General features: G+C 41.6%; 1 protein-coding gene across 1 annotated transcript; it reads right to left on the reverse strand.

The window, feature by feature from the left end:
* Positions 1 to 1,193: 1,193 nt before the first annotated feature.
* LOC307202062 (vomeronasal type-2 receptor 26-like) lies at positions 1,194 to 18,938 on the reverse strand. Its single transcript, XM_079951689.1, has 7 exons — positions 18,736 to 18,938; positions 14,851 to 14,901; positions 12,960 to 13,086; positions 7,270 to 8,127; positions 5,657 to 5,884; positions 2,352 to 2,478; positions 1,194 to 2,228 (listed from the first exon to the last, which is right to left on the reverse strand). The coding sequence occupies exons 1-7, from the start codon at positions 18,903 to 18,905 to the stop codon at positions 1,327 to 1,329; spliced, it is 2,463 nt and encodes an 820-aa protein (XP_079807815.1). The 5' UTR covers positions 18,906 to 18,938; the 3' UTR covers positions 1,194 to 1,326.
* Positions 18,939 to 23,921: the final 4,983 nt, after the last annotated feature.

Genomic DNA, 23,921 nt, shown 5'->3' on the forward strand with positions numbered 1-23,921 from the left:
TTTAGAAAGAAAATAGGAAACAGAAGGACTTTAAATCAATAAAAATGATTAATTACACTCATATGGTTAAAAGACGCCTGCTTCTTGGGAGAAGGGCAATGACAGGCCTAGACAGCATCTTGAGAAGTAGAGACATCACCTTGCCAACAAAGGTCCGTATAGTTAAAGCTATGGTTTTCCCAGTAGTGATGTATGGAAGTGAGAGCTGGACCATAAAGAAGGCTGATCGCCGAAGAATTGATGCTTTTGAATTATGGTGCTGGAGGAGACTCTTGAGAGTCCCATGGACTGCAAGAAGATCAAACCTCTCCATTCTGAAGGAAATCAGCCCTGAGTGCTCACTGGAAGGACAGATTGTGAAGCTGAGGCTCCAGTACTTTGGCCACCTCATGAGAAGAGAAGACTCCCTGGAGAAGACCCTGATGTTGGGAAAGATGGAGGGCACAAGGAGAAGGGGGCGACAGAGGACGAGATGGTTGGATAGTGTTTTCGAGGTTACCAGCATGAGTCTGACCAAGCTGCGGGGGGCAGTGGAGGACAGGAGTGCCTGGCGTTCTCTGGTCCATGGGGTCACGAAGAGTCGGACACGACTAAACGACTAAACAACAACAACAACATGGTTCTGAAAGGGTGATGTCTAATCCAGGTCATAACCAGAGAAAGCCCATTAAAATCAAGGGAGTTATGGATTTTCAAATGGGGTGAGTGATGTAGTGTGTGGAACCTCCATTGTGGCCAAACGCCATGTAATAGCCCCAAAGATTAACAAACAGAGCATTGGTCAGCTAAATCTGCATTCTTTAAATTTCTTTTGAGACTGTGATACATTACAACTGATGTGATTTGTCTGCTAATTGGAAATTAGATTAAAAATTTTCATTTTATATTACTTTGTCCCTTTTGTGGAAGTGCTTGCTGCAAAAGGAACCAAAATCTGTGGGAAACTGCGGGAAACAACAACTTATTTATACCCCACCCATCTTTTCCCACAATGCCCCTGAGATAGTGCTTGATTATGACATATGCCCTTCCAAGTAAAGGTGAATAAAAATGGATTAAACCTCCCATCTCCACCTTAAGATTTTAACAGCGTTAACTCTTAACAAAATTTAACACATCTATTTCACACAGTGGAAACATGAAGTGGAAAAGTTACTTTCAATTTATTGGCAACGAAGAAGAAGAAGAAGAAGGAGAAGAAGGAGAAGGAGAAGAAGAAGAAGAAGAAGAAGAAGAAGAAGAAGAAGAAGAAGAAGAAGAAGAAATATTCTACTGTACACACAAAGAAAAGCACAAATTAAAGCAAAGGACAGGTTTCTTATTTCTTTAATTTTTCTTCCTTATAAGCTGTTCCCTATTGTTCAGCTCAGGCCTCAGAATGATTATGTAACATTTGGGGTAAAAGATGCAAACCAGCAGCCCAATACCAGAGGCTAAGATAGAGAAGACCTCCACAGCTACCATATATTTTCCCTTGGTGCTTAGGTAGGAGGGAATAAAGGACAGCCAAACACTGCAGAAGACTAACATGCTGAAAGTGATAAACTTGGCTTCATTGAAACTGTCTGGTAACTTCCTGGCAAGGAAAGCCACAGCAAAACTGACAGTTGCCAGGCAACTCATGTAGATGAAGACACAGTAAAACATTGTTACAGACCCTTCATTACATTCTAGTATAATTTCTTCCGTCACTGAGTGCATGTCCACATCTGGGTATGGGGGTGAAGTTGCCAGCCACACAGTACATATTCCTGCTTGGACTATGGAGCAGGAAAGGAGAATGGAGTGGCCTAGTCCTTTCCCCACCCATTTCCTCATCCTGGATTCTGGTTTTGTAGCCATGAAGGCCAAAACCACCGTGAATGTTTTTGCCAGAACACAAGAAACAGCAGTTGAGAAGATGATGCCAAAAGCTGTTTGTCGGAGGAGACACGTGACCTTCTCAGGTTGGCCAATGAAGAGCAATGCACACAGGAAGCAGAGCAGCAGAGAAATGAGAAGAGTGTAGGTGAGGTTTCGGTTGTTTGCAATGACAATGGGTGTATCGTGGTGTTTTATAAATGTACCTAGTACCAGAGCTGTGATCAGGGAAAGGAAAAGAGAGAAACAGGCTAAACTTATGCCCAAAGGTTCTTCATAAGACAAGAAGCTGATATCCTTGGGTAGACATGCATCCTGGTTCTTGCTTGGATAGTCTTTGTCTGGGCATTTATTACAGTCATTCATATCTGGGGAAATAATATTAAGGAAAAGACCTTTAGCTCATATCATGTCAGCTTACTGAAATGTTTATTGTTCTATTTAATCCGAGTACTAAGTTTGGATCTATTTAATCTATTTATTTCTCCTACCATCCTGGTTTGCAATCTTTCCCTCTGCACATGGGATGCAATCGTAGCAGCAAGGTGGCTGTCCCTCCTTCACTTTCTTGCTGGATCCTGGAAGACATCTCTCAGTACAGACTGAAAGAGGCTGAGTCTAATCCATAAATGAAAGAACAGAAGGTTCATAAAGAGTCTACTGAATTTGAAATCCTTTATGTTCTCGGGCCTTTCTCTGTTACTAATCCGACACAGCACTTCAGTAATATGTAATCACTATACAGAGAGCAATTGTTTCTTTTTGTATTATTAGTAGTAATGTTTGAAGTTATGTGATATGCCCTTGATAATGCTCTGGTATGTGCAGTACCCCATCTGTTCTGCAAAGATTGCCCTGTCCATTAAAGTACACTTTGAAGTTACTCTAGTTTCCATGTTAATTTTGTTAATGTTGAGTATGCTGTCCACTAGGTAGACAGCTCTAGAACTGATTTTAGTGCCGGTGGCTACACCTATACTTGGACCCATCAGAGTTCAGAATAAGACATCCAGAGTGTCTGGGAAAACCTACTCAGGTTGTGGAGTATTATTATTATTATTATTATTATTATTATTATTATTATTATTATGCAATATTCTGGACAAATACATGAATTAGAATGAAGCTATCCAAGACCTATGACACTCCCTGGAATGCTGTAAAACTTTTCTCAGCATGCTATAAACAAAATGTACCTCTAAAAAATATTTTGAGATCACTCTTCATACCTTTCTTCTTTTGTCCTTCCTTCACTCTCTCAATCTTCACCACTTCTCCTGCTTCCATCTCTTCCACTGGCCCCCTTAGAAGACTAGTGGTCTCTTGCATCTGCTGCTGTCCTTGATTTCTTCCTTTAGTATTATTATGCCTCCTTTCCCCAACCACCTCATTTCCCCACCTTTCTAGCAAGAAAGACAAAACTCTGGGGCTATTCAATTCTTACATCATCTTTCAATACTTATTAAATCAGTATTTAATAAGTGTAAATAAATCCCAATTGCTTTTGTTTAATTTACAATAGTTTTCTTTTTTATTTAGGATTGTGGTTGAAGTCTTCCAACGGAAAATAATAATCCATTTCATTAGTCCAACTCACCACTTGTCTGCAATGTTAGATGTAAGGTTGCTTCAAGATCACAATGACTGTGAAGAAATCCACTTTGTAGCTTCATGGTCTCTAAGCATGTATACACTCTTGTGCTGAGGAAATGTACCCAGAGGCTCTATTTGACTGAAAGAAAACCTGCCCTCCTGTCTCCCGGCCTTTCCACAGAAAAACTGATATTTGATCTGGACCTAATGACCCACATTCAGATGGAGGATTCTGTGGTGCAATAACCACATTTGTGTGGATGCAGTTTGTAGTGTGGTCTGTGAATGGTTGGGATTAGGCTGAGACAATTTAGCTGTTGTTATTTTTGTCTGAATTTGGATCCCCCAAGGCATATTTACATTGTATCTTCTGTTTTGTAACCTTCTTAATAAAATATTTGCCTTTAATCCATGTGTGGCTTCTTTTATTCTAATATTTTTTTAAAAAATTTTCCTTTTACAAATTCGCCATCTCAAACATTATTCACAAATTTCAACTTTTTGGACTTCCACCGGCTTCTCCACCAATCATCCATATTTTCCATTTCTACGCATTCTCTATATTTAGTATTGCCATTTAATATTATCCTTTAAATTCTATTTCTTTTTTACAATACATCTTTAACCTTCACAGAGCCTCTTTAAAACCCACTAGCGTTGTCTGTTCGTCACATATGCTTTTCAGATAATCTGTAAACTTTCCCCAGTCCTCGATGAACTTGTGATCCCGTTGATATCTGATCTTCCCAGTCAATTTGTCCACTTCTGCATAATCCATAAGTTTCATTCTCCACTCTTCAAGGGTCGGTAACTCCTCTTGTTTCCATTTTTGGGCCATTAATATTCTTGCCGCTGTTACTGCGTATTGAAAAAGTTTGTGGTCCTTTCTATTTATCTCTCTTCCTATTATTCCTAACAAAAAGGCTTCTGGTTTCTTTACAAATGTGTATTTAAACATCTTCTTCAACTCATTATATATCATTTCCAAGAAACCCTTTACCTTCTTACATTCCCACCACATATGGAAAAACGATCCTTCTTTTTCCTTACATTTCCAACACTTATTACGTTTTAAACATTTTTGCTAACTTAACCGGTGTAATATACAATCTATATACCATTTTCATAATATTCTCCTTTAATGCAGTACATGAAGTAAATTTTATATTTTCATTCCATACTTTTTCCTAATCAACCAATTGTATATTATAACCAAAGTCTCTGGCCCAATGTATCATAACCGACTTTACCTCCTCATCCATCGTTTGACATTCCAACAACATTTTATACATTTTTGACATTATCTTATAATCATTATTTATTATCTCTGTTTGAAATTTCGATTCTTTTTCTGTATATCCACTCTCTTTAAAATCCTTTTTAAACATTTCATTTACCTGGAAATAATGCAACCAATCAAACACATGTTCTTTTACTTGTTCATATGGCTTCATTTTCCATTTCCCCCTTCTTTAATTATTAAATCACCGTAAGTAATCCAATTCCCTTTCATATTAATTTTCTTTACACTCATAACCTCTAATGGCATAACCAGCCAAGACGCTTCGTAATATAATTTCAAGTCTGGCAGGGCAAAGCCTCCTCTTTCCTTCGCATCTGTTAATAACTTAAATTGTATTCTAGGTTTTTACCCTGCCAAATATATCTTGAAATTACTCTTTGCCACTCTTTAAAGATCATTGTCCCTTTGATTATAGGAATCATTTGAAATAAGAATAACATCTTTGGAAGCACGCTCATTTTGATCGTTGAGATTCTACCCCAAAAAGAGAGTTTAATCCTTCCCCATACCTCCAGATCTTTTTTAATTCCATTCCACACCGGTGTATAATTGTTTTGAAATAAATCAATTTTTTTTTAAGTTAACCATATTCCCAAATATTTTACCTTCTTCACCACTTCAATCCCTGTTTCTCATTGCATTGCTTCTATTGCACTCTGGTCCATATTCTTAACCATTACTTTGGTTTTTTTCTTATTTAATATAAACCCGGCCACCTTGCCAAATCCATGTGTGGCTTCTAGCAGTAAACCTCTATCTCTTAGTCTGGTACCTCAATAGTTTGGTCATACACCACTCCTCAACTTGTTGCTCAAAGAACAGTGAGTACACCTGCAGGTGGACAATGATTGCTTATTCAGTACTTAATCTCTTTTGAATTAGAAAACAATGCAACCATACCTGGTTAAACCAACTGTGCCATGTGATGGCATCTTCATCAAGGAGTAATGATTGGTCTGGAGGAGCCTGCGGATCTATCTTCCCAACTCTCACTCTGTGCAAACTTTGGTTGGTGCATATGATCCAATTGACAATATCCAAGCTAGATGCTGCCTCCCCATTCTGGTTGATGAAGACCACATCTCCTGCCGTATTGTTAAATGAGATATTTCTCAGAAAGTTATGGAGCTAGATTGAAAACAGAAAAGACAGGGGTTTGGAAAAGACTGCAGTCTAATGCAGGGTGGAGCATCCCCCCCCCCGGGGGTAGAACCTACAGCAAGTGGTGGGGGTGGCTCAGTCAACTCTCAGTGGATTCAGGTCGAATCAAGGAGAGAGCCAATCGGTTTTCTTTCTCACACATGCCTCTTTCTCAGTCTTTCTTACAACCCTTCATTTAGCCCATGAGTTAAATATGTATGAGTAGAGAGGTTTCTCTCGCTCCCTCCCTCCTTCCCTTGTCTCCCTGAACATCTCAGAAGACATGCCAGTGGTGTGTGACCACCTGCTCTAAGGAAAGATTTGGTTTATATGGGATAGAGGGAATGCTGAACATCTCTCTAAACCATTCCACTGCTTCCTATCTGTGAATGCAGTGGCATCTCAGTAGGCTGCAAAGCTTCCCTCATAAAAATGTTTTCTCCTCAAATGCAGGGCAATAGCTGCTCAGAGAAGGATGGAGCCATCACTTCCCTTTCCTATAGGGTCTACTGCCATTTGCAAGCAGCACAATATGTGGGGAATCATCTAGGATATCATATTCGTACCACCTCCTGTTCTGCCTGCAGAGTTATAAATTCAGTTCTGGGTTCTTCTTCCTAATTTGTTGTTGTTATTTAGTCGTTTAGTCATGTCTGACTCTTCGTGACCCCATGGACCAGAGCACGCCAGGCACTTCTGTCTTCCACTGCCTCCCGCAGTTTGGTCACACTCATGCTGGTAGCTTCGAGAACACTATCCAACCAACTCATCCTCTGTCGTCCCCTTCTCCTTGTGCTCTCCATCTTTCCCAACATCAGGGTCTTCTCCAGGGAGTCTTCTCTTCTCATGAGGTGGCCAAAATACTGGAGCCTCAGCTTCAGGATCTGTCCTTCCAGTGAAAACTCAGGGCTGATTTCCTTCAGAATGGATAGGTTTGATCTTCTTGCAGTCCATGGGACTCTCAAGAGTCTTCTCCAGCACCATAATTCACCATAGTTCAAATTCTCCATAATTCAAATTCACCATAATTGAAAAGCATCAATTCATGGGCGATCAGCCTTTTTTATGGTCCAGCTTTCACTTCCATACATCACTACTGGGAAAACCATAGCTTTTACTATACGGACCTTTGTTGGCAAGGTGATGTCTCTACTTTTTAAGATGCTGTCTTCTTCCTAATTGTTGTTGTTTAGTTGTTTAGTCGTGTCCGACTCTTCGTGACCCCATGGACCAGAGCACGCCAGGCTTCTTCCTAATACACTACCACAAATGTTTGAACTCTGAGAGGAAAGATCAAGCTGAAAGCATTTTGGGAACGCAAAAAGTGTCAGGAAGTAACAGGGCTTTGCCAATTGAGAATGTTCAGCCTTTACCTGCCAAGACTGTTGATTTGGATTCTTCCCTCTCACTCTGAATGCCATTCCTCTGTGCCTGAGTCTGGAAGACATGGCATGTAAAGCATGGGCCACGGCGTAGGCAGCACTATGGATGCTATAACTGTGGCCTGTCATGCTCACTTCAAAAAGTGATCCAGGAAGGTTCTCCAGCTTCTCTTCTCCAGTGCAAATATTCCCCTCCACCTTGTCTGCAGTGATATCTGGGAGTAAACATTCAAAGGCCTGTTGCCAGAATTCCCTGATAAAACCATCCCCATCTGTGCTGGAAGGGTTTCTGTGCAGAACATACTGATGAAATCCTGGTGGGTTTCGGAAGTGAATTTCAAAGGATATAGCACCACTGAATATTCCTGCATCCCAGTTCCTTTGAAAGACAAATGAAGCAAACTCAACCTGGGCTGATATTATCCATACTTTACTTTTTACATTATTTTTTATGTCATCGTGTTCTGATAGATTTGGCAGCCATCTAAAAGTTGCCATGGAGTAAGATTCTCCAGAAACAAGCACTACGTTAGCTTTGCTGCTAAAAATTTTCTGGCTTATTGTTGCCCCCTGTGTTAGCATTCCAGGAATTTCAGAAATAAAACTAAAACTGGGGATTCTTTCTAGGAATGCAAAGCAGACACCACTCTTGGTAAACATTGGGGAAATAGTTTGCACAAATCTTTCTCCATTGTCATTGTCTGTTGCAATAATTCCAATCCACGTCCACCTGAAATGCAGAAGCAAAGAGAGAATTCCCTCATACTGAAGGGCTTCTGTAGCTGCCATCTGGTAGAAGGGAAGCCCTGGGCTTTTATCATTCATCACTGGAGCAGAGCCATAAATGAGCTGAAGAGGGAATAGAGGAAGAGAAGAGGCAAAGTAATATTTGCAGAGTTCTTTCAAACTATTAAAATACATTATGTGGTTGTTGTTATCCATACTTTACTTTTTACTTTCTTTGTCATGTCATCATGTTCTGATAGGTATGAAAGCCATCTAAAAGTTGCCAAGGAATAAGATTCTCCAGAGGCAACGACTACGTTAGCTTTGCAGCTAAAAATTTGATCTTGTATATGGGCTGCTTGTTGTAGCATGCCATACATTTCAGAAATAAAACTAAAATTGGGGATTCTTTCTATGAATGCAAAACAGACACCACTCTTGGTAAACATTGGGGAAATGGTTTGCACAAATCTTTCTCCATTGTCATTTTCTGTTGCAATGACTCCAATCCACGTCCACCTGAAATGCAGAAGCAAAGAGAGAATTCCCTCATACTGAAGGGCTTCTGAGGGTGCCATCTGGTAGAAGGGAAGCCCTGGGCTTTTATCATTCATCACAGGAGCAGAGCCATAAATGAGCTAAAGAGGCAATGGAGGAGGAGAAGAGGCAAAGTAATATTTGCAGAGTTCTTTCAAACTATTAAAATACATTATGTGGTGAATCCTGTTAGTCAGATATGCCTTTTGCCACCCACCAGGTGTTGCATTCCTTTCTCATTTATACTAAAGACACACATGCAAATGGCCTAAACTGGGACCATCTCCCATTCCTGCTTGTTAAATATTTGTTCTGTTAACAGGGGGGGAGCATTGTTGCTTTTTTAAAAAACAACAAAAAAAATTATGCATACTTGCAGGTTCTTGTACGATGTATAAAACTAATTGGAGGGACACACCATGCCTTAAATAGAGGATTCTCCACCCCTACTTGAGGCATTATTTATGGAGCCATGTCAGAATTGCAACATGGGTCGGATACACATTCCTTCTCTGAAGCTGCTTTTGTCTTCACGATGTACATACCCCAACTGCCACAACTTCCATTTCTGCCTTTTCCTTTTCAAGGCTTTTCAGACTTCACTTATGAACATTTATTTCACATTGGAACCAGCTGCTCAGTACTATTACTGTTCTCCTGCAGAATTGAACTGTATTTGCAATTTGTCATACCTCCAGAGTATGTTTAATTTGAAAACCTTTCCCCCTAAACATTCACTGGCCTTTGGGATATCAGTGTCCTTGAAGTGTGTTTAAGAGATTGGGGGTGTGACAGGTTTTTTTTTTTTTTTGGTATTGCAGCCTTTCTTTCTCCTTATTAAGGTCATTTTATTTTATTTTATTTTATTATTTTATTTTAATTTAATTCTGTTCCACCTTTATTTTTCAAGGATTTCAAAGTGGTGTACATGGCTCTGCCCCAATTTCATCCTCAGCCTGAACTCGTGATGCTCCCTGAACTTGTGCTGTTAATTCAGGCTCTTCCTCTATGCAAGCTAATTTAGGTATTTTACATAGGTGTCCTACCTGCGGGCTCTTATAGATATCCAAAACAGTTGCTGGAGAGGAGATGAAACCACCATGGGAAACAATGCCACCAATGAGGAACTCTCCTGGCTGATGATACATGTGAAGTGGACGGTGTGGATCTTGAAGTCTGCATTTTGCTATGTGAGCCTGACATACTTTGTATGAAAACAGTTCCAGAAGCAAGACCACTAAAACCACCATTCTCAATACAAAGGCAACTGTTCTATGCAGAAACCACGTTTTCTCTTTTCTGAGTTAAAATTGTCTTGTTTAAATGGTAGTTTATTTTCCCAAAATGACGCAATCTGGGAGTATCCAAAATCAGACTCAAATTATAGCCCTGTTAATCATCAAGGAGCAATATAATTATTCATCCAGTGCTAAGAATTCCCTCTGGATTTGCTGAAGAAAATGTATTTGTCACATACTCAGAAGTGCAATTTTAAATTTCCTTTCATGAGATAAAAATGGACCAGTAGTGTATTGGTGAAGTTAGAAGTAAGAAATAGAAGACCTTGTAAATAATGGAGTTCCCAAAATATGTAGTCAGCTCTCTCAGTCTAGGATACATGAGGTACTGTGGTACCTTGGTTCCCAAATGCCTCTGTTGTTGACTGTTTCAGTTCTCGAATGCCGAAAACCCAGAAGTAATTTTTTCCATTATTGAATGTACCTCAGAAGTCTAACGTCAGACGTGGCTTCCGCTGAGTGCTAGAAGCTCTTGTAAGCAATTGGAAGTCTCACCTCGGTTGTCTAGTGTATTGGAAGTCAAAGGTCTTCCAGAACGGATTACATTTGACAACCGAGGTACCACTGGAATTTGTCAGGGCTGTTCTGCTGGCTTTGGAGAACAGTTTTGTTGGCTTGAGGCATTCTGAGATGAAGAAAAATGAATTCAAGGAGATTTAGTCCAGATATGATTTGCTACATCAAATAGACTTATTTATGCTTTAACTCTTTCTTATAGTAAGCTGTCCCCTGCTGTTTAACTCTGGCCTCAGCAAAATGATATAACATTTGGGGAAGAAGATGCAGCCCAGTAAACCAAAACTAGAGGCCAAAATAGAAAAGATCTCCACAGCCACCATGTACTTTCCCTTGGTACTCAGGTAGGTTGGAACAAAGGACAGCCATACAATGCAAAAAACCAACATGCTGAAGGTGATGAACTTGGCTTCATTAAAACTGTCTGGTAACTTCCTGGCTAGGAAGGCTACACTGAAGCTGACAATGGCCAGCATTCCCATGAAGCCTAAGACACTGTAGAACATGGTGACTGACCCTTCATTACATTCCAAAACAATTTCTTTAGTCACAGAGTGCATATCCAAATCTGGGAATGGGGGAGACGTTGCCAGCCACACACTACAAATAATGGCTTGAATCAGGGAGCAGAAAAGAACAATGGAGGTAGCTTGTTGTTTCCCCACCCATCTCCTCATTCTGGAGCCTGGCTTGGTAGCCATGAAAGCTAGAACCACTATAGTTGTTTTTGCTAAGATGCAAGACACTGCTACGGAGAAGATGACTCCAAAAGCAGTTTGTCGAAGGAGACAGGTTATTTTTGTGGGCTGGCCAATGAATAGCAAAGGACAAAGGAAGGAGAGAACGAGGGCTAGGAGGAGAACATAGGTAAGGGTCTGATTGTTGGCTTTGACTATGGGAGTCTCTTTGTGCTTGATGAAGATCCTAAGCACCAAAGTTGTAGTGAAGGTCAATAAAAGAGCAAGCGTGACCAAACTGATCCCCAGAGGTTCATCGTAAAACAGGAAGCTTATGTCTTTTGGAAGACATATAACCTGGCCAATGTTTGGGTACTGATCTTCTGGACATTGAAAACAGTCATCCATGTCTAAAAATAAAACAACAACAAAGAATATGTTTACTGCAGACTTTTGGAGTTCATTGGTGGTAGGGAGAAAAGCTTCCACAGCCTTTTGTTTTATATCCCACTTCTTTACTCGACTCTTCAAAGCAGTCAACAACATTTAGAAAACATAGCAGATCACAAAGCAAAACAACCAGCCTCTTGAACCAGCCAGCAGCAGGCACCAGATGTTTGTTTCTTCAGTTAGCCCTGTCTTTAGCCAACTGAACTAGGCCCTGATGTGGTCTTTGATTGCCTCTCTTGTTCTGTCCTTTCTTCCCAAAAGGCAAGTGTCTGTTGGCTCATGTAGACTAGGCCACATTACTCCCCTCACATCTGACCATCTCTGATTCAGTGTCATATTTGTGGAAATAATGCAAATAGCTGCACACTTCATAAACTACTTCAGTATTTTGGTGGAATACAACTAAATTTCAGCAGGCTACAGTCCCTCCAAGTGTTCCTATTTTCCATGGATGTCCCCGCTTTACAGAAGCCATCTGTCAGGGTGCCCTCTGAGCACTCTGACATAAGCTACACCCGTGCGACTGAGCTGTATGAGAGGCAGGAGGATGGGATTGAAGATGGAGTTTCTGAAGCTGAAGGAGGCAATGGAGTGAGCAGGGGTTATTGGTATTCCCAGCCCATGCAGGGGGAGGAGGACTTGGTCTGGGAGGGAACGCAGGAAGAAGAGACACAGGAGAGAGAACAGGCAGATTTACAGGCGTTGCAAGGGTTAAGTTCAGGGTCAGAGGCTGAGCAGATGCATGAATCTCTGCGCTCAAGGCATCTTGGGAGACTTTGGGAAGATCAATTTACACATCCCTAACACCATCCTGGTTTCTGATTTGATCCCAGAATGCCCCACTTTCCCTTAGGACGTCCTGATTTTCATAGGAGAAATGTTGGAGGGTATGGTCGGATGTCCCTATTTTCATCAGAGAAATGTTGTAGGGTGTGGAGTTATCTGACCCCCCCCCAAGCCTTCTGTATAGGGAAGGTTTTTTTTAAAATGTCTAATGTTTTATCATGCTTTATATATGTTAGAAGCCACCCAGGGTGGCAACCCAGTCAGATGGATGGGGTATAAATAGTAAAGTTATTATTATTACTATTATGGTATAGGACATCCCTATTTTGATCAGAGAAATGTTGGAGGGTATGAGACTAGAATTGGTGTTTCTACACTTTCTGAACTGCAGCTGTTACTGCAGCTGTTATGATGAAGGTGATCAGTGAAACAGAGGAGAGATTTTAACAAGAAAGTTCTGGCTCATGGTTTAAGCAGATCGGAAAGTGTGTTTTGATGACAGAAAGGGCTCTGTTTGCTTGGTAAGGCTTTAGCTGAGCTGAGAGCATATGCAGATTAAATAAAACACAAAATTCATTAGTAGCCCAGAGTGGCCCTCTTGAACATTTATATACCCTAGGGAGGGTCAAAATCATCTTTGAAATAGGTGGCATACATACATCTATATATAACATTTTAAAACCTTTCTTACCTTTCTGGTTGGAAATCTTTCCTTCTGGGCATGTAAAGCAATCATAGCAACAAAATGGCTTCCCTTCCTTCTTGGTTCGACCATAACCTGAACTGCAATGATCATTGCATATAGAAATGGGCCGGGTCTGTCCATAAATATCAGAATAGAATGTTTTAGGTAATATCATGAACACTAGAGAGTATTACGAATGCAGTACAGTGGTACCTCAGGTTAAGAACTTAATTCGTTCTGGATGTCCGTTTTTAACCTGAAGCTGTTCTTAAGCTGAGGTACCACTTTAGCTAATGGGGCCTCCCGCTGCCGCTGCACCACCGGAGCACGATTTCTGTTCTCATCCTGAAGCAAAGTTCTTAACCCGAGGTACTATTTCTGGGTTAGCGGAGTCTGTAAACTGAAGCATCTGTAACTTGAAGCTTCTGTAAGCCAAGGTACCACTGTACCCACAAGTTGAATGTAAGTAGCGAGTTCTCTCTCTCTCCCTCTCTCTCCCCCCGCCTCTCTCTCCCCCTCCATCTCCTCTCCCCTCCCTCTCTGTATGTATCTGTGTAGATAAAAAGGTAAAGGTAAATGACCCCTGGATGGTTAAATCCAGTCAAAGGTGACTATGGGGTGTGGTGCTCATCTCTCTTCAGGCCGAGGGAGCCGCCGCTTGTCCACAGACAGCTTTCCGGGCAATGTGTATGTATTTAATGTATTATTATTATTATTATTATTATTATTATTATTATTAATGTGGCCTACATGACTAAAATGGGACGCAGGTGGCGCTGTGGGTTAAAGCCTCAGCGCCTAGGGCTTGCCGATCGAAAGGTCGGCGGTTCGAATCCCTGCAGCGGGGTGCGCTCCCGCTGCTCAGTCCCAGCGCCTGCCAACCTAGCAGTTCGAAAGCACCTCCGGGTGCAAGTAGATAAATAGGGACCGCTTACCAGCGGGAAGGTAAACGGCGTTTCCGTGTGCGGCTCTGGCTCTGGCTCTGGCCAGAGCAGCGATGTCACGCTGGCCACGTGACCCGGAAGTGTCTCCGGACAGCGCTGGCCCCTGGCCTCTTAAGTGAGATGGGCGCACAACCCCAGAGTCTGTCAAGACTGGCCCGTACGGGCAGGGGTACCTTTACCTTTTTTACATGACTAAACCGCTTCTGGTGCAACGTAACACCGTGACGGAAGCCAGAACGCACAAAAATGCTGTTTACCTTCCCACCACAGTGGTAACTATTTATCTACTTGCACTGGTATGCTTTCAAACTGCTAGCTTGGCAGAAGCTGGGACAGAGCAATGGGAGCTCACCCGTTGCACAGATTTGAACTGCTGATGTTTTGATCGGCAAGCCCAAGAGTTTCAGTGGTTTAGACCACAGCACCACCCGCTTCAATCAGCTGACAGTAGTGTTCAATGTGGAGAGATATTGATACTTACCTATCCTGCCACCACATGCTTAACGAATGAAAAGGGGTTTTAGCAAAAAACAAAAAAAAGGTGAAGGAGCATGCTTAATATTAATCAGGAGTGGGTTCGAGAGTGTTGTTGCTACCGCTCTGAATGAATGATTCCTTGTAATTGCAGAAGGAACATTAAGTGGCACATGAAAGTTCAGATTGAACAAGTCTCACTATATTTACAGAATACTGAGAAACAGCCATTTGAGTAACTATCTTCTTCCTGACCATGGGGCAGGTGATGGAACGAACCCTGAAAAGTGCAGAGAACCCACCTGGTTAAATTGGTTGGGCCATACAATGGCATCCTCATGAATGGTGAACAATTTTTCCTGGGTACCCAGAGAGTCTATCTTCCCAATTTTGACTCTAAGAAAGGACTGATTTGGAAACATGAGCCAGTTTATAATGTCAAAGCCAGCAATTAATTCACCATTTGCGTCAAAACGCACATTTTCTCCTGCACTGTTGTTAAACGAAATACTTCTGAGAATGTGATGGAGCTAAATAATAAAAATAAGAAAGGTTTATATAAATGCTCTTATTATGTTATCATACAACACGGTGAAAATACATCCAAGGCTCAGGATTATGATCCCATGAAATCTTTGTGAAAGCTAATGTTAGAAACAGCAAAAGGTCCCCTAATATCCCACACTATGGAATATTGGCCACATCCGCACCACTACTTTAATTTCCACTGTTTTGTGTTACACTAAAGAACTTTCCTCATTGTAGGCTTATCAAGAGAGGTTAAGATTTTTTCCATAAAGAGACCTCTTCTATCTTTAAAAGACCATAGTCCCCATGGTTTAAGTCTGTGGTATGGATGTATCTATTGTGGAGTGAGATATCACGACTGCCAACAATATGGTTGGCAGCCCTGTTGCTGCTTCTGGTATTTTCAAAACTGCAAGGAAAGGGGCAGTGATACCCTCTTCTGCTTCTCCAGTGAGGCACCTGGGGAAGGGCTTTGGCTCACTGGTGACTCATGCTTTAAATGCAGAAGGTTCCGGGTTCAATCCCCAACAGCTCCATGTAGGGCGGGGAAAGGCTTTTGCCTGAAATACTGGGGAGTTGCTGCCAGTGTTCTCTACATGATATAAAGCAGCATTCTACACAATGTGAGACACTCTGAAGAAATCTTTGATACCCTAGCCCCAACTTGGTCATTTATTTTGTTTTGCTTTAAAAACGCTGCACCTGCTACCTTGATTGTGAAGGGATGGAAAGAAATTATTTTACAAACTGAGAGGAGTTCTGTTAATCTCTGCTGTGGAGGCAAAATAAAAGACTTGAAGTATGGTAAAGTTATTCTATGAGATTAACTTTCTTGTTAATTTCATGGAAGGTTGATAAAGCTCGACCATCATTTTTGCACCAAAAGATACGTAGGTACCTTCAGCTTTCAACTGACCAAGACATTACCTGCCATGGTTGTGGATTTGGAAGCTCCCATCTTACTCCCTCTGCCATTCCTCTGTGCTTGAATTGGGATGAATGTCTGATGTGCAAAGCATGTGCCACCGCATAGACTGCATTGTAGATGGTGTAGCTATGGGCAGTCATTCTCATTTCAAAAACAGACACGGGGAGTGTCTCCATCTTCTCCTCCCCTGTGCAAATTTGCCCACCTATATTATCTGCCACAGAATTGGGGAATGAACAGTTAAATGACTCTTCCCAGAAGTCCTTGATAAAACCATCTTCTTTTTCTGTGCTTGGGTTCTTGATCTGAAGGAACTTCTGGAAAGCTAACAGATCCACTGAGTGAATGGCAAGGGAAAGAGAACCATGAAGGAAACTTATGTCCCAATATCTTTGAAATGGAAATGATGTGATATCCATCTGGGCTGTGAGGAACCAGATTTTACTCTTGGTCCTCATTGGTATATGCTCAAAGTTTAAAACCTGGGGCACCATTTTCAATGCCATCATGGAATGAATTTCTCCATGTACAACCACAACATTGGTAGTGCTCCCCATAATAACACTGATAGCGTGAAAGCCCTCCCCCACCATGTCTGTGATTCCACTGGAAGATGTTAGCTTTGGGAATGTTTCTATGAAGTCGAAGCAGATGCCACTCTGGGAAAACACTGGAAGTACATTCTCTATAAAACCTTCTGTATTTTCCCTAACTTGAGAAACCACTCCAATCCACGTCCACTGGAAATGCAGCAGTAACTTGATGATTCCTCTGTATTGATGGTCCCCATTTGGGAACATTTGGTAGAAGAAGACTCCTTGAGACTCTTTATTCATGACTGGGGAAGAGCCATATATGAGCTATGGTGTTTTTTTAAAAAAAGAAAAAAGATGAGCAGAATGGTTTTCAATATAAAACAATTACTTGTGTGTAGTTTTGTTTTCTTTCTTCTGTTCATTTCTGGCCGGGACTATAACGGTTAAGTAGATCCTGCAGATTGCAGGATTGAATTATGTGTTCAACTACTGGAGTTTACTTTCCCTGTGCATTTCATGCAAAGAACACGCTGAGGAAGCAGGTCCCTGCAACTAGCAGGATTGAAACCTCAACTCACCAAATGCTCAGCCTAGCGTATATAATTGCTTAGTTTTACTGTGTGCTTGTTACAGCCATGTGAAGACAATCTCATTCTTCCTACCAAGACCATGCCCCAACAGCCCCAGATCTCTCCTGTGGGCCAGACCGAATCTGGGAATGTTTCCACCTAATTCATCTACTTCCACCTAATTTCCACTTAATTCATCTAGTTCCACCCAATTCAGAATTTGGACTTTGGCTAAATCTGACCCACAACTCTTACAGCTCCTTATTGATTGCTCTTTCACTGTGCATGTGCTTGTTAGGAATGGGAGGATCTGTCAATATTTCTCTTAAGTTTCTTATTTAACCACATCAATTAGATTTCTTTTTAAGCCTCATGAAAATTTCTCCTAAAATACAAAGCTTTATGCAATTTTTGCCTAATATGCACATCTTTGCAAAGCAATATTTGCTAATACAATGCATTTTAAGTATATTTTTACTAACATGCATTTTTAATGCACACTTTACCTTAATCTATGCATTTTTGGACACATTATTTGACTGGAGAACTGCTTTGCAAAATCCGGAAAAGGGGGAATTTCAAAGAATGGCTGCATTCCATGTATTGGTTCTGAAAGTGTGAATTCAGTGAAATTGAGGTGTGAATGTATTTAGATCTTACTTGCGGTATCTTGTAGGTAGACAGGATGGGTGTCATGTGAAGACAGACATTAGAGTTAGGTCCCCCAATGACTGCTATTGGAGTGCTCTCAGCATCACATTTATAGTTAGGGATGACCTTGGCCCTTCTTGAGAGAAGCTCCATTGAGGCTTCATAGGTCCAGCTTGCACTGAAATGGCTGTTATAAATGTGGAAGCCCAGGGTGACGTTGGGCAAGATCTGGGGAGTTTCATTGATCTCCTTTACAGCAAATGCCAAGGCCAGGATGTGCTGGTAGAGGTGAGTCAGCACCCTGTATTGAGAGTTACATGCTGCATCAAGGTTCATCTGCTTCAGATTGTAACACTGACTACTTTTCAGTTTAGTAACCAGTTCAGATATTGTACAAAAACAGGTTGTAATCTCACATTTCACAGGCATGTAAAAGTAAACTGGCTCATGAATCTATGATGTCTCGTAAAACCACCTCAACTTCCAGGACTTCTTAGAGAGTCTCTTAGTATATCCACAGAAGACATAATTCAATAAGGTGTTTTTATTTATTCTGGCCTCTAGGGAATCTGGATGAGGTGTTTTGTATGTTTAATATCTGCTGGTCAAAAGTTATTTGTAGTCTGCATGTTCTTCATTCACACAGAATACACAGCCTAATAAGCAAATACTAATGTAGCATTTTTGTTTGGGTTTTTCTAAGAATGGGTTAAAAATTACGTAGGCTCACAGCAGCCACAATGGAGAAATTATCTTCATGCTCTAGTTTTAAGTATACCCTGTGGGTGTGTTTACTTTCTAATGTAAAATATGTTTCAAGCCTCTTTGATGCCATGTGGATGTCTGCATGCAAGACTTGACATCTGTACAAGCAGTAGTCCTGGAAGCCAATATTTTATGCTCGGTAAATGTTTTAAAATTCTTCAATAAAGTTTGTGTGAAGAAAAGAGTATTGGAAATGGTGAAATTAAAACAATTTTTAATTTATTTTTGTTTGTGGAATGTTTGTTCTTTTTGAAAAGCAAAGAAACAGATTAATGCAGATAGAGGGGGAAAGAGATTTAGGAGTAAATGCATGCAAAAGTGAGCAGACCAGACATATTTCATCAGCATATAATATGTTTTTTTTAAAAGAAACATTCAGCTACTTACATATGGTCATCTGAAAATTCCTGAGATGGTTGTTTTTCAAAGGATAGGGTATCTGAAAATATGTAGATCTGAGATATAATGCCAGCAATGATGAGGTCTCCTGACTGATAATATTTGTGAAGAATAGGGACAGGTTCTCTGATGGAACACTGAGGAAGAAACTTACACATCCCCTGCAGTGGCAGTAAGAGCACCAGCAACCTAAACACTACCATCTTGCAAGGGATTATTCACTTAGGCACAACTTCACCTCTTCTGTTACTGTCATTCAAGTGACTGTGAGCAGTAGAGACTAACTTGAATGGTGACCCACTTAGGTGATTCAAAGCCATACTGATGAGCCTCTGTATATCTATAGACCCAACCATGTTCACTTCATACTTACTAATAAGAGCCTCCAGTCTTAGTTTCATCATTCTGTATGTGGGCAGAGGAGGTCCCTAGGGAAGGGGAGAAGATGTAATTCTGAATAATCTGGTAATTACAGGTGAGGTAATCACTTGCTTTGAATCACGGATTCTGTCTAATATTTTAAGGAAAACAGGATTATCATATCTCATGCAAAATATCAGGCAACTTCCTAGCTAGGAAAGCCAAAGTTAAGCTGGCAATGGGCAGGAAACCCATGAATATTTATTAAGGTTTCCAAATATTAAAGAATATTTATTAAGGTTTCCAAATATTAAAGAATATTTATTAAGGTTTCCAAATTAATACAAAAGCAAGAAAAAACATAAAAAATAACAAAAATACAAAAATGCAAAATTAAAAAAAACCAATTAAAACAAATACAATTTCCATTACTTATTTCCATTAACTAATTTCCCAGACCTCCTCTCACCTCCCCCTTTTGTATTCCAGTTCAAATTATTAACTCAGCAAATCCTTATTATAACTTAACCTAATTTAATTCACTTTAAAAACCAATTTTACTTTGACTCATCTTAGCTCTCATCCAAACTTATACATCAATACTTATTCTTAAAACATTTTCTAAGATCGATCACAGTTCCCTTCCACGAATTTCCCAATTTTCATACAAATAACCAAATAAAAGAAAACAAATTATAATTATATACCCTTTAAGTTCCCAATTTCTATTCCACCTATACCCCTTTCCCGGTTTCCGTCCCCCAACAAATGTCTATCAGTCTCAATATGCAATCAGCCTGGAGATCTAACATCCGAGGCTCTTAACTCTCTCTCACTTCCTCTCTGCCAGGTCTTTTTGATAGTCCTTAATGTTGAACAGCAAATCTCAGAGAAGCTCCGGCCCAACAGGATCCATATTTCTTCCGGCCAAACTTCCATACTTGAAGGTGAAGCCTATGGGGTATTCCAAATCTTGTTTCATGCTCCTTTCAAGTCTGATTATCCCCACAGCTCCAACCTCCACCTTAATTAAATTTGTAATCCTTAGGTCTTCAGATCTCCACACAAGGAGATCTCTCCATTTTTCACTCTCCAATTCAGGCCAGACTTTCCACATCAAGTTTTTATTTTCCTTTGTTGCCATCATGTCAGGTCTCAAATTACAGCTCTCCTTTGGCATCTGCAAAATTACGGCTCCTCCTTCCTTTTCTTTAGGGACAAATTCTCAAAGCTCTCAAGTTTCTCTCTTTGTCCAGTTGGATAGGCTTCCTGTTTTTCCAAATCCTTGTCAAATTCAATGATGGTATTTACTGTTAAGTCCAGAGTTGTAACACTTGTAGCCAAAACATCAATTTGGCCTTGTAACTTTCCCAAGAGAACAAATGCTCTGTTCAGTTCAGCCTGAATTTTCCCTCCTCCAGCCATTCTTGTAGTGTCCCAAAACCCCCTCTAGAGGGATTTTAGCTCCTTAATGTTCCTTTCAGCTCAAGTCCAAAAATCCAATTAGTTTGTATCAGCCCTTCCTTATTTTCAGCAAATTGTAACAAATATATCCAGCGAGAGCAACAGAAACAAAGTTCTCTTTTTCCATCTTGACAGCTAACTTGACAGCTGTCAAACTCTTCAGTATCTCAACAGGCTCTCTCGCGGAACACTCCCGGGTCCGGGGGGGGGGTGGCACTTCAGCTCCCAAAATTAATTCTTTGTCTGCAGGCTCCCCTGCTTCCAGTAAAATTTCATATAATGCCAAACCGTGAAATTAAAGTCTTTTACGGAGAGAGAGAGAAAAAGTTTCTCTCGACCTTATTTAGCAGGTCCTTTGCTTTAGATTGTTTACAAAGAGGGAAGGCTGACTTCCTGTTTGGACCTTCCCCGATCGTGCCTAATTCATAAAAAAGAATTTTTCTTTAAAGTTCCAATTTCCGTACTACTCACGGGTTGTTACTTTAGAGTCCAATTGCTCACAAGAAGAAGTCAGCGCTCTCCGACCACAGCTGTGTGGCTTCACTCCACGGGAGAAGCAGTCGACTCTCAGCACTGCGCCGCTCACCCCGTACCGTTCCGGAGCCTTTAAAAAGGCTCCTTCACAGCTCGGGGGGCGCAAAAGGTGCCCACCGAGTCCCCACGCTCACAGGCTTCCGTGCCTGTGATTTTAAAGGGTTCCCGCTTTGCCGCAGCGGCAAGACCCGATCCCTCCGGAGCTCGGAGGGAATCCGCCATTAGTCGGTGGCGCTAACCAGGAAGTCCGTGAAAGTGCTTTCTTAATCAACTGCTTAGGCTTTAGTAAAGGGGGAAGGCTAAAAAAATATAAATGGTTGAACTTGGCCAATGGTTTAGCAGTTTTGACTGCTGTGTTCTGTGAAATACGGTAAATCTTGCAAGATAAAATCTGATTTATTCCTTCACAAATTTGAGTATGCAATGCCAATTAGTCAGGGTACACCTTCATTTCACAGCAAATAAATGTATTTTGCAATGTTTCTCACTGCATTCACAACAAAGTTATAGGACATGAAAATTAAATAAATACTAACTTCTATATGTGGATATGAAGTGTCATGAAATTCAATGACCTGTTTAGAATACTCCTATTTAAATCAGTTCCAGGAGTTCTGTCAAATCTGCCAAAGTGAAATGGAGAGAGAACACAAATATTATCTGTTTAAAAGACAAACGCGAAGGGAAATTTTTTTTTTTTGGAGGCGCATGCAGACCACGTGGGCAACTATACCCACCCACAGCGGCAGCCGAAACGCTCGTGGGCAGCTTACAGAGACGCGCCACGGGCGGCTACTCAACAGAACTCAAACTGAGGCAAAAGTACACACGGGCTCCAACAAAACAGTGGGGAAAATTCAAAATAGCATGCAAGTGGGACGCACTTGGTGGCGAAAGCAAGGGCACCAATTGGGGGAGGGTGTTTGAAGTCACACACTAAAGCACAATGAAAATAAGGCGCACACACGAAAAGCACACGAAAATAAGGCACACACAAGACACACTCAGCGGCAAAAGCGAGGTCGGGAGGGGGAGCCCATGCACACCACCGCAGCAACAGAGCTAGGAGAGACCCCCAGAGCCCCCCCCCACAGTACACACTCAGCGCAAACCCAGCGGCAGTCTCAAAGTAAAATTTTGGAGCGGAGAAATTTAGAATGTTGCCTGCAAAAGCAGTCTCGATCGCACTTGGCCCTGTAAACAGGGTAACTGGGCAGAATAAGCGTTACAACTCGCCCTGCTGCCGCAGCACAGCAGCCAAATGCAGTGATAGAAACTTAGTTGCAGGAGGAGCCCACACATGCAGCCCACACACTGTGGCGACAGCAGATTCGCAACCCAGACAAAACACACGACCCGATAACACACGTACCAAGCTGAGCACTCCCACCTAGCACACACACAATGACTGTATTCCGATCGCTTAGCCCGCTCTATCGCTGGAAAGCGAAAAGGTAAAGGCTTTGAATTAAAGATGAAATAGGGGATAGTCAGTGTGGGTAGTTGGGAAAAATGAAAAGTAAAGGGATGCCAGGACAACAGAAAAGGTAGCACAAGACTTCCCTCTTTAAAAGTCCTCTTCAAGGTTAGCTCCACGTGGTCGCTCCTCACTGCAGGGACACAGAAGAGACAATACTCTTGACTCGCGACGAGACGACGGCGAAGAATGAGGCCGGGGAGAGGCTGGCACTGCAGCAAAAGGCTGCTGAACACGCCCGCTCTGAGGCACCTGGTTGGATGCCTACCGGGGGGCGTGGGCGCCAGCCAGGTGAGGTGGAGGCAGGGGGCTAATGCCCCCTGCTAGAGGCGGTGCTCGGGCTCCCTCCCACAACCACTCCCCTCTCTTTCAGGGAGGAGAGTCTTTGCCATTTTGTGTTTACATAGCCTCCAGAGAATTGGTTTAGATATCAGATTCAGACTGATGAATCTTGGTATATCTATAGACCCAACTCTGTATAGCTCATAGTTATTAATAAGACCTTCCAGTCTTAGTTTCATCGTTTTTCATGTAGGCAGAGGAGGTCCCTAGGGAATTTTGAATAATTACAGGAGAGGTAATCACTTGCTTTGAATTACAGATTCTGTGTAATATTTTAAGGCAAACATGTTTATCTCAGTAAGTCCCTTCTTCTTTTCTTGTCTTTCATGTACCACTGGATTTTAGAAAGAAAATAGGAAACAGAAGGACTTTAAATCAATAAAAATGATTAATTACACTCATATGGTTAAAAGACGCCTGCTTCTTGGGAGAAGGGCAATGACAGGCCTAGACAGCATCTTGAGAAGTAGAGACATCACCTTGCCAACAAAGGTCCGTATAGTTAAAGCTATGGTTTTCCCAGTAGTGATGTATGGAAGTGAGAGCTGGACCATAAAGAAGGCTGATCGCCGAAGAATTGATGCTTTTGAATTATGGTGCTGGAGGAGACTCTTGAGAGTCCCATGGACTGCAAGAAGATCAAACCTCTCCATTCTGAAGGAAATCAGCCCTGAGTGCTCACTGGAAGGACAGATTGTGAAGCTGAGGCTCCAGTACTTTGGCCACCTCATGAGAAGAGAAGACTCCCTGGAGAAGACCCTGATGTTGGGAAAGATGGAGGGCACAAGGAGAAGGGGGCGACAGAGGACGAGATGGTTGGATAGTGTTTTCGAGGTTACCAGCATGAGTCTGACCAAGCTGCGGGGGGCAGTGGAGGACAGGAGTGCCTGGCGTTCTCTGGTCCATGGGGTCACAAAGAGTCGGACACGACTAAACAACTAAACAACAACAACAACATGGTTCTGAAAGGGTGATGTCTAATCCAGTTCATAACCAG

Source organism: Podarcis cretensis (assembly GCF_951804945.1).
Source record: "Podarcis cretensis genome assembly, chromosome: 13".
Classification (NCBI taxonomy): Eukaryota; Metazoa; Chordata; class Lepidosauria; order Squamata; family Lacertidae; genus Podarcis; species Podarcis cretensis.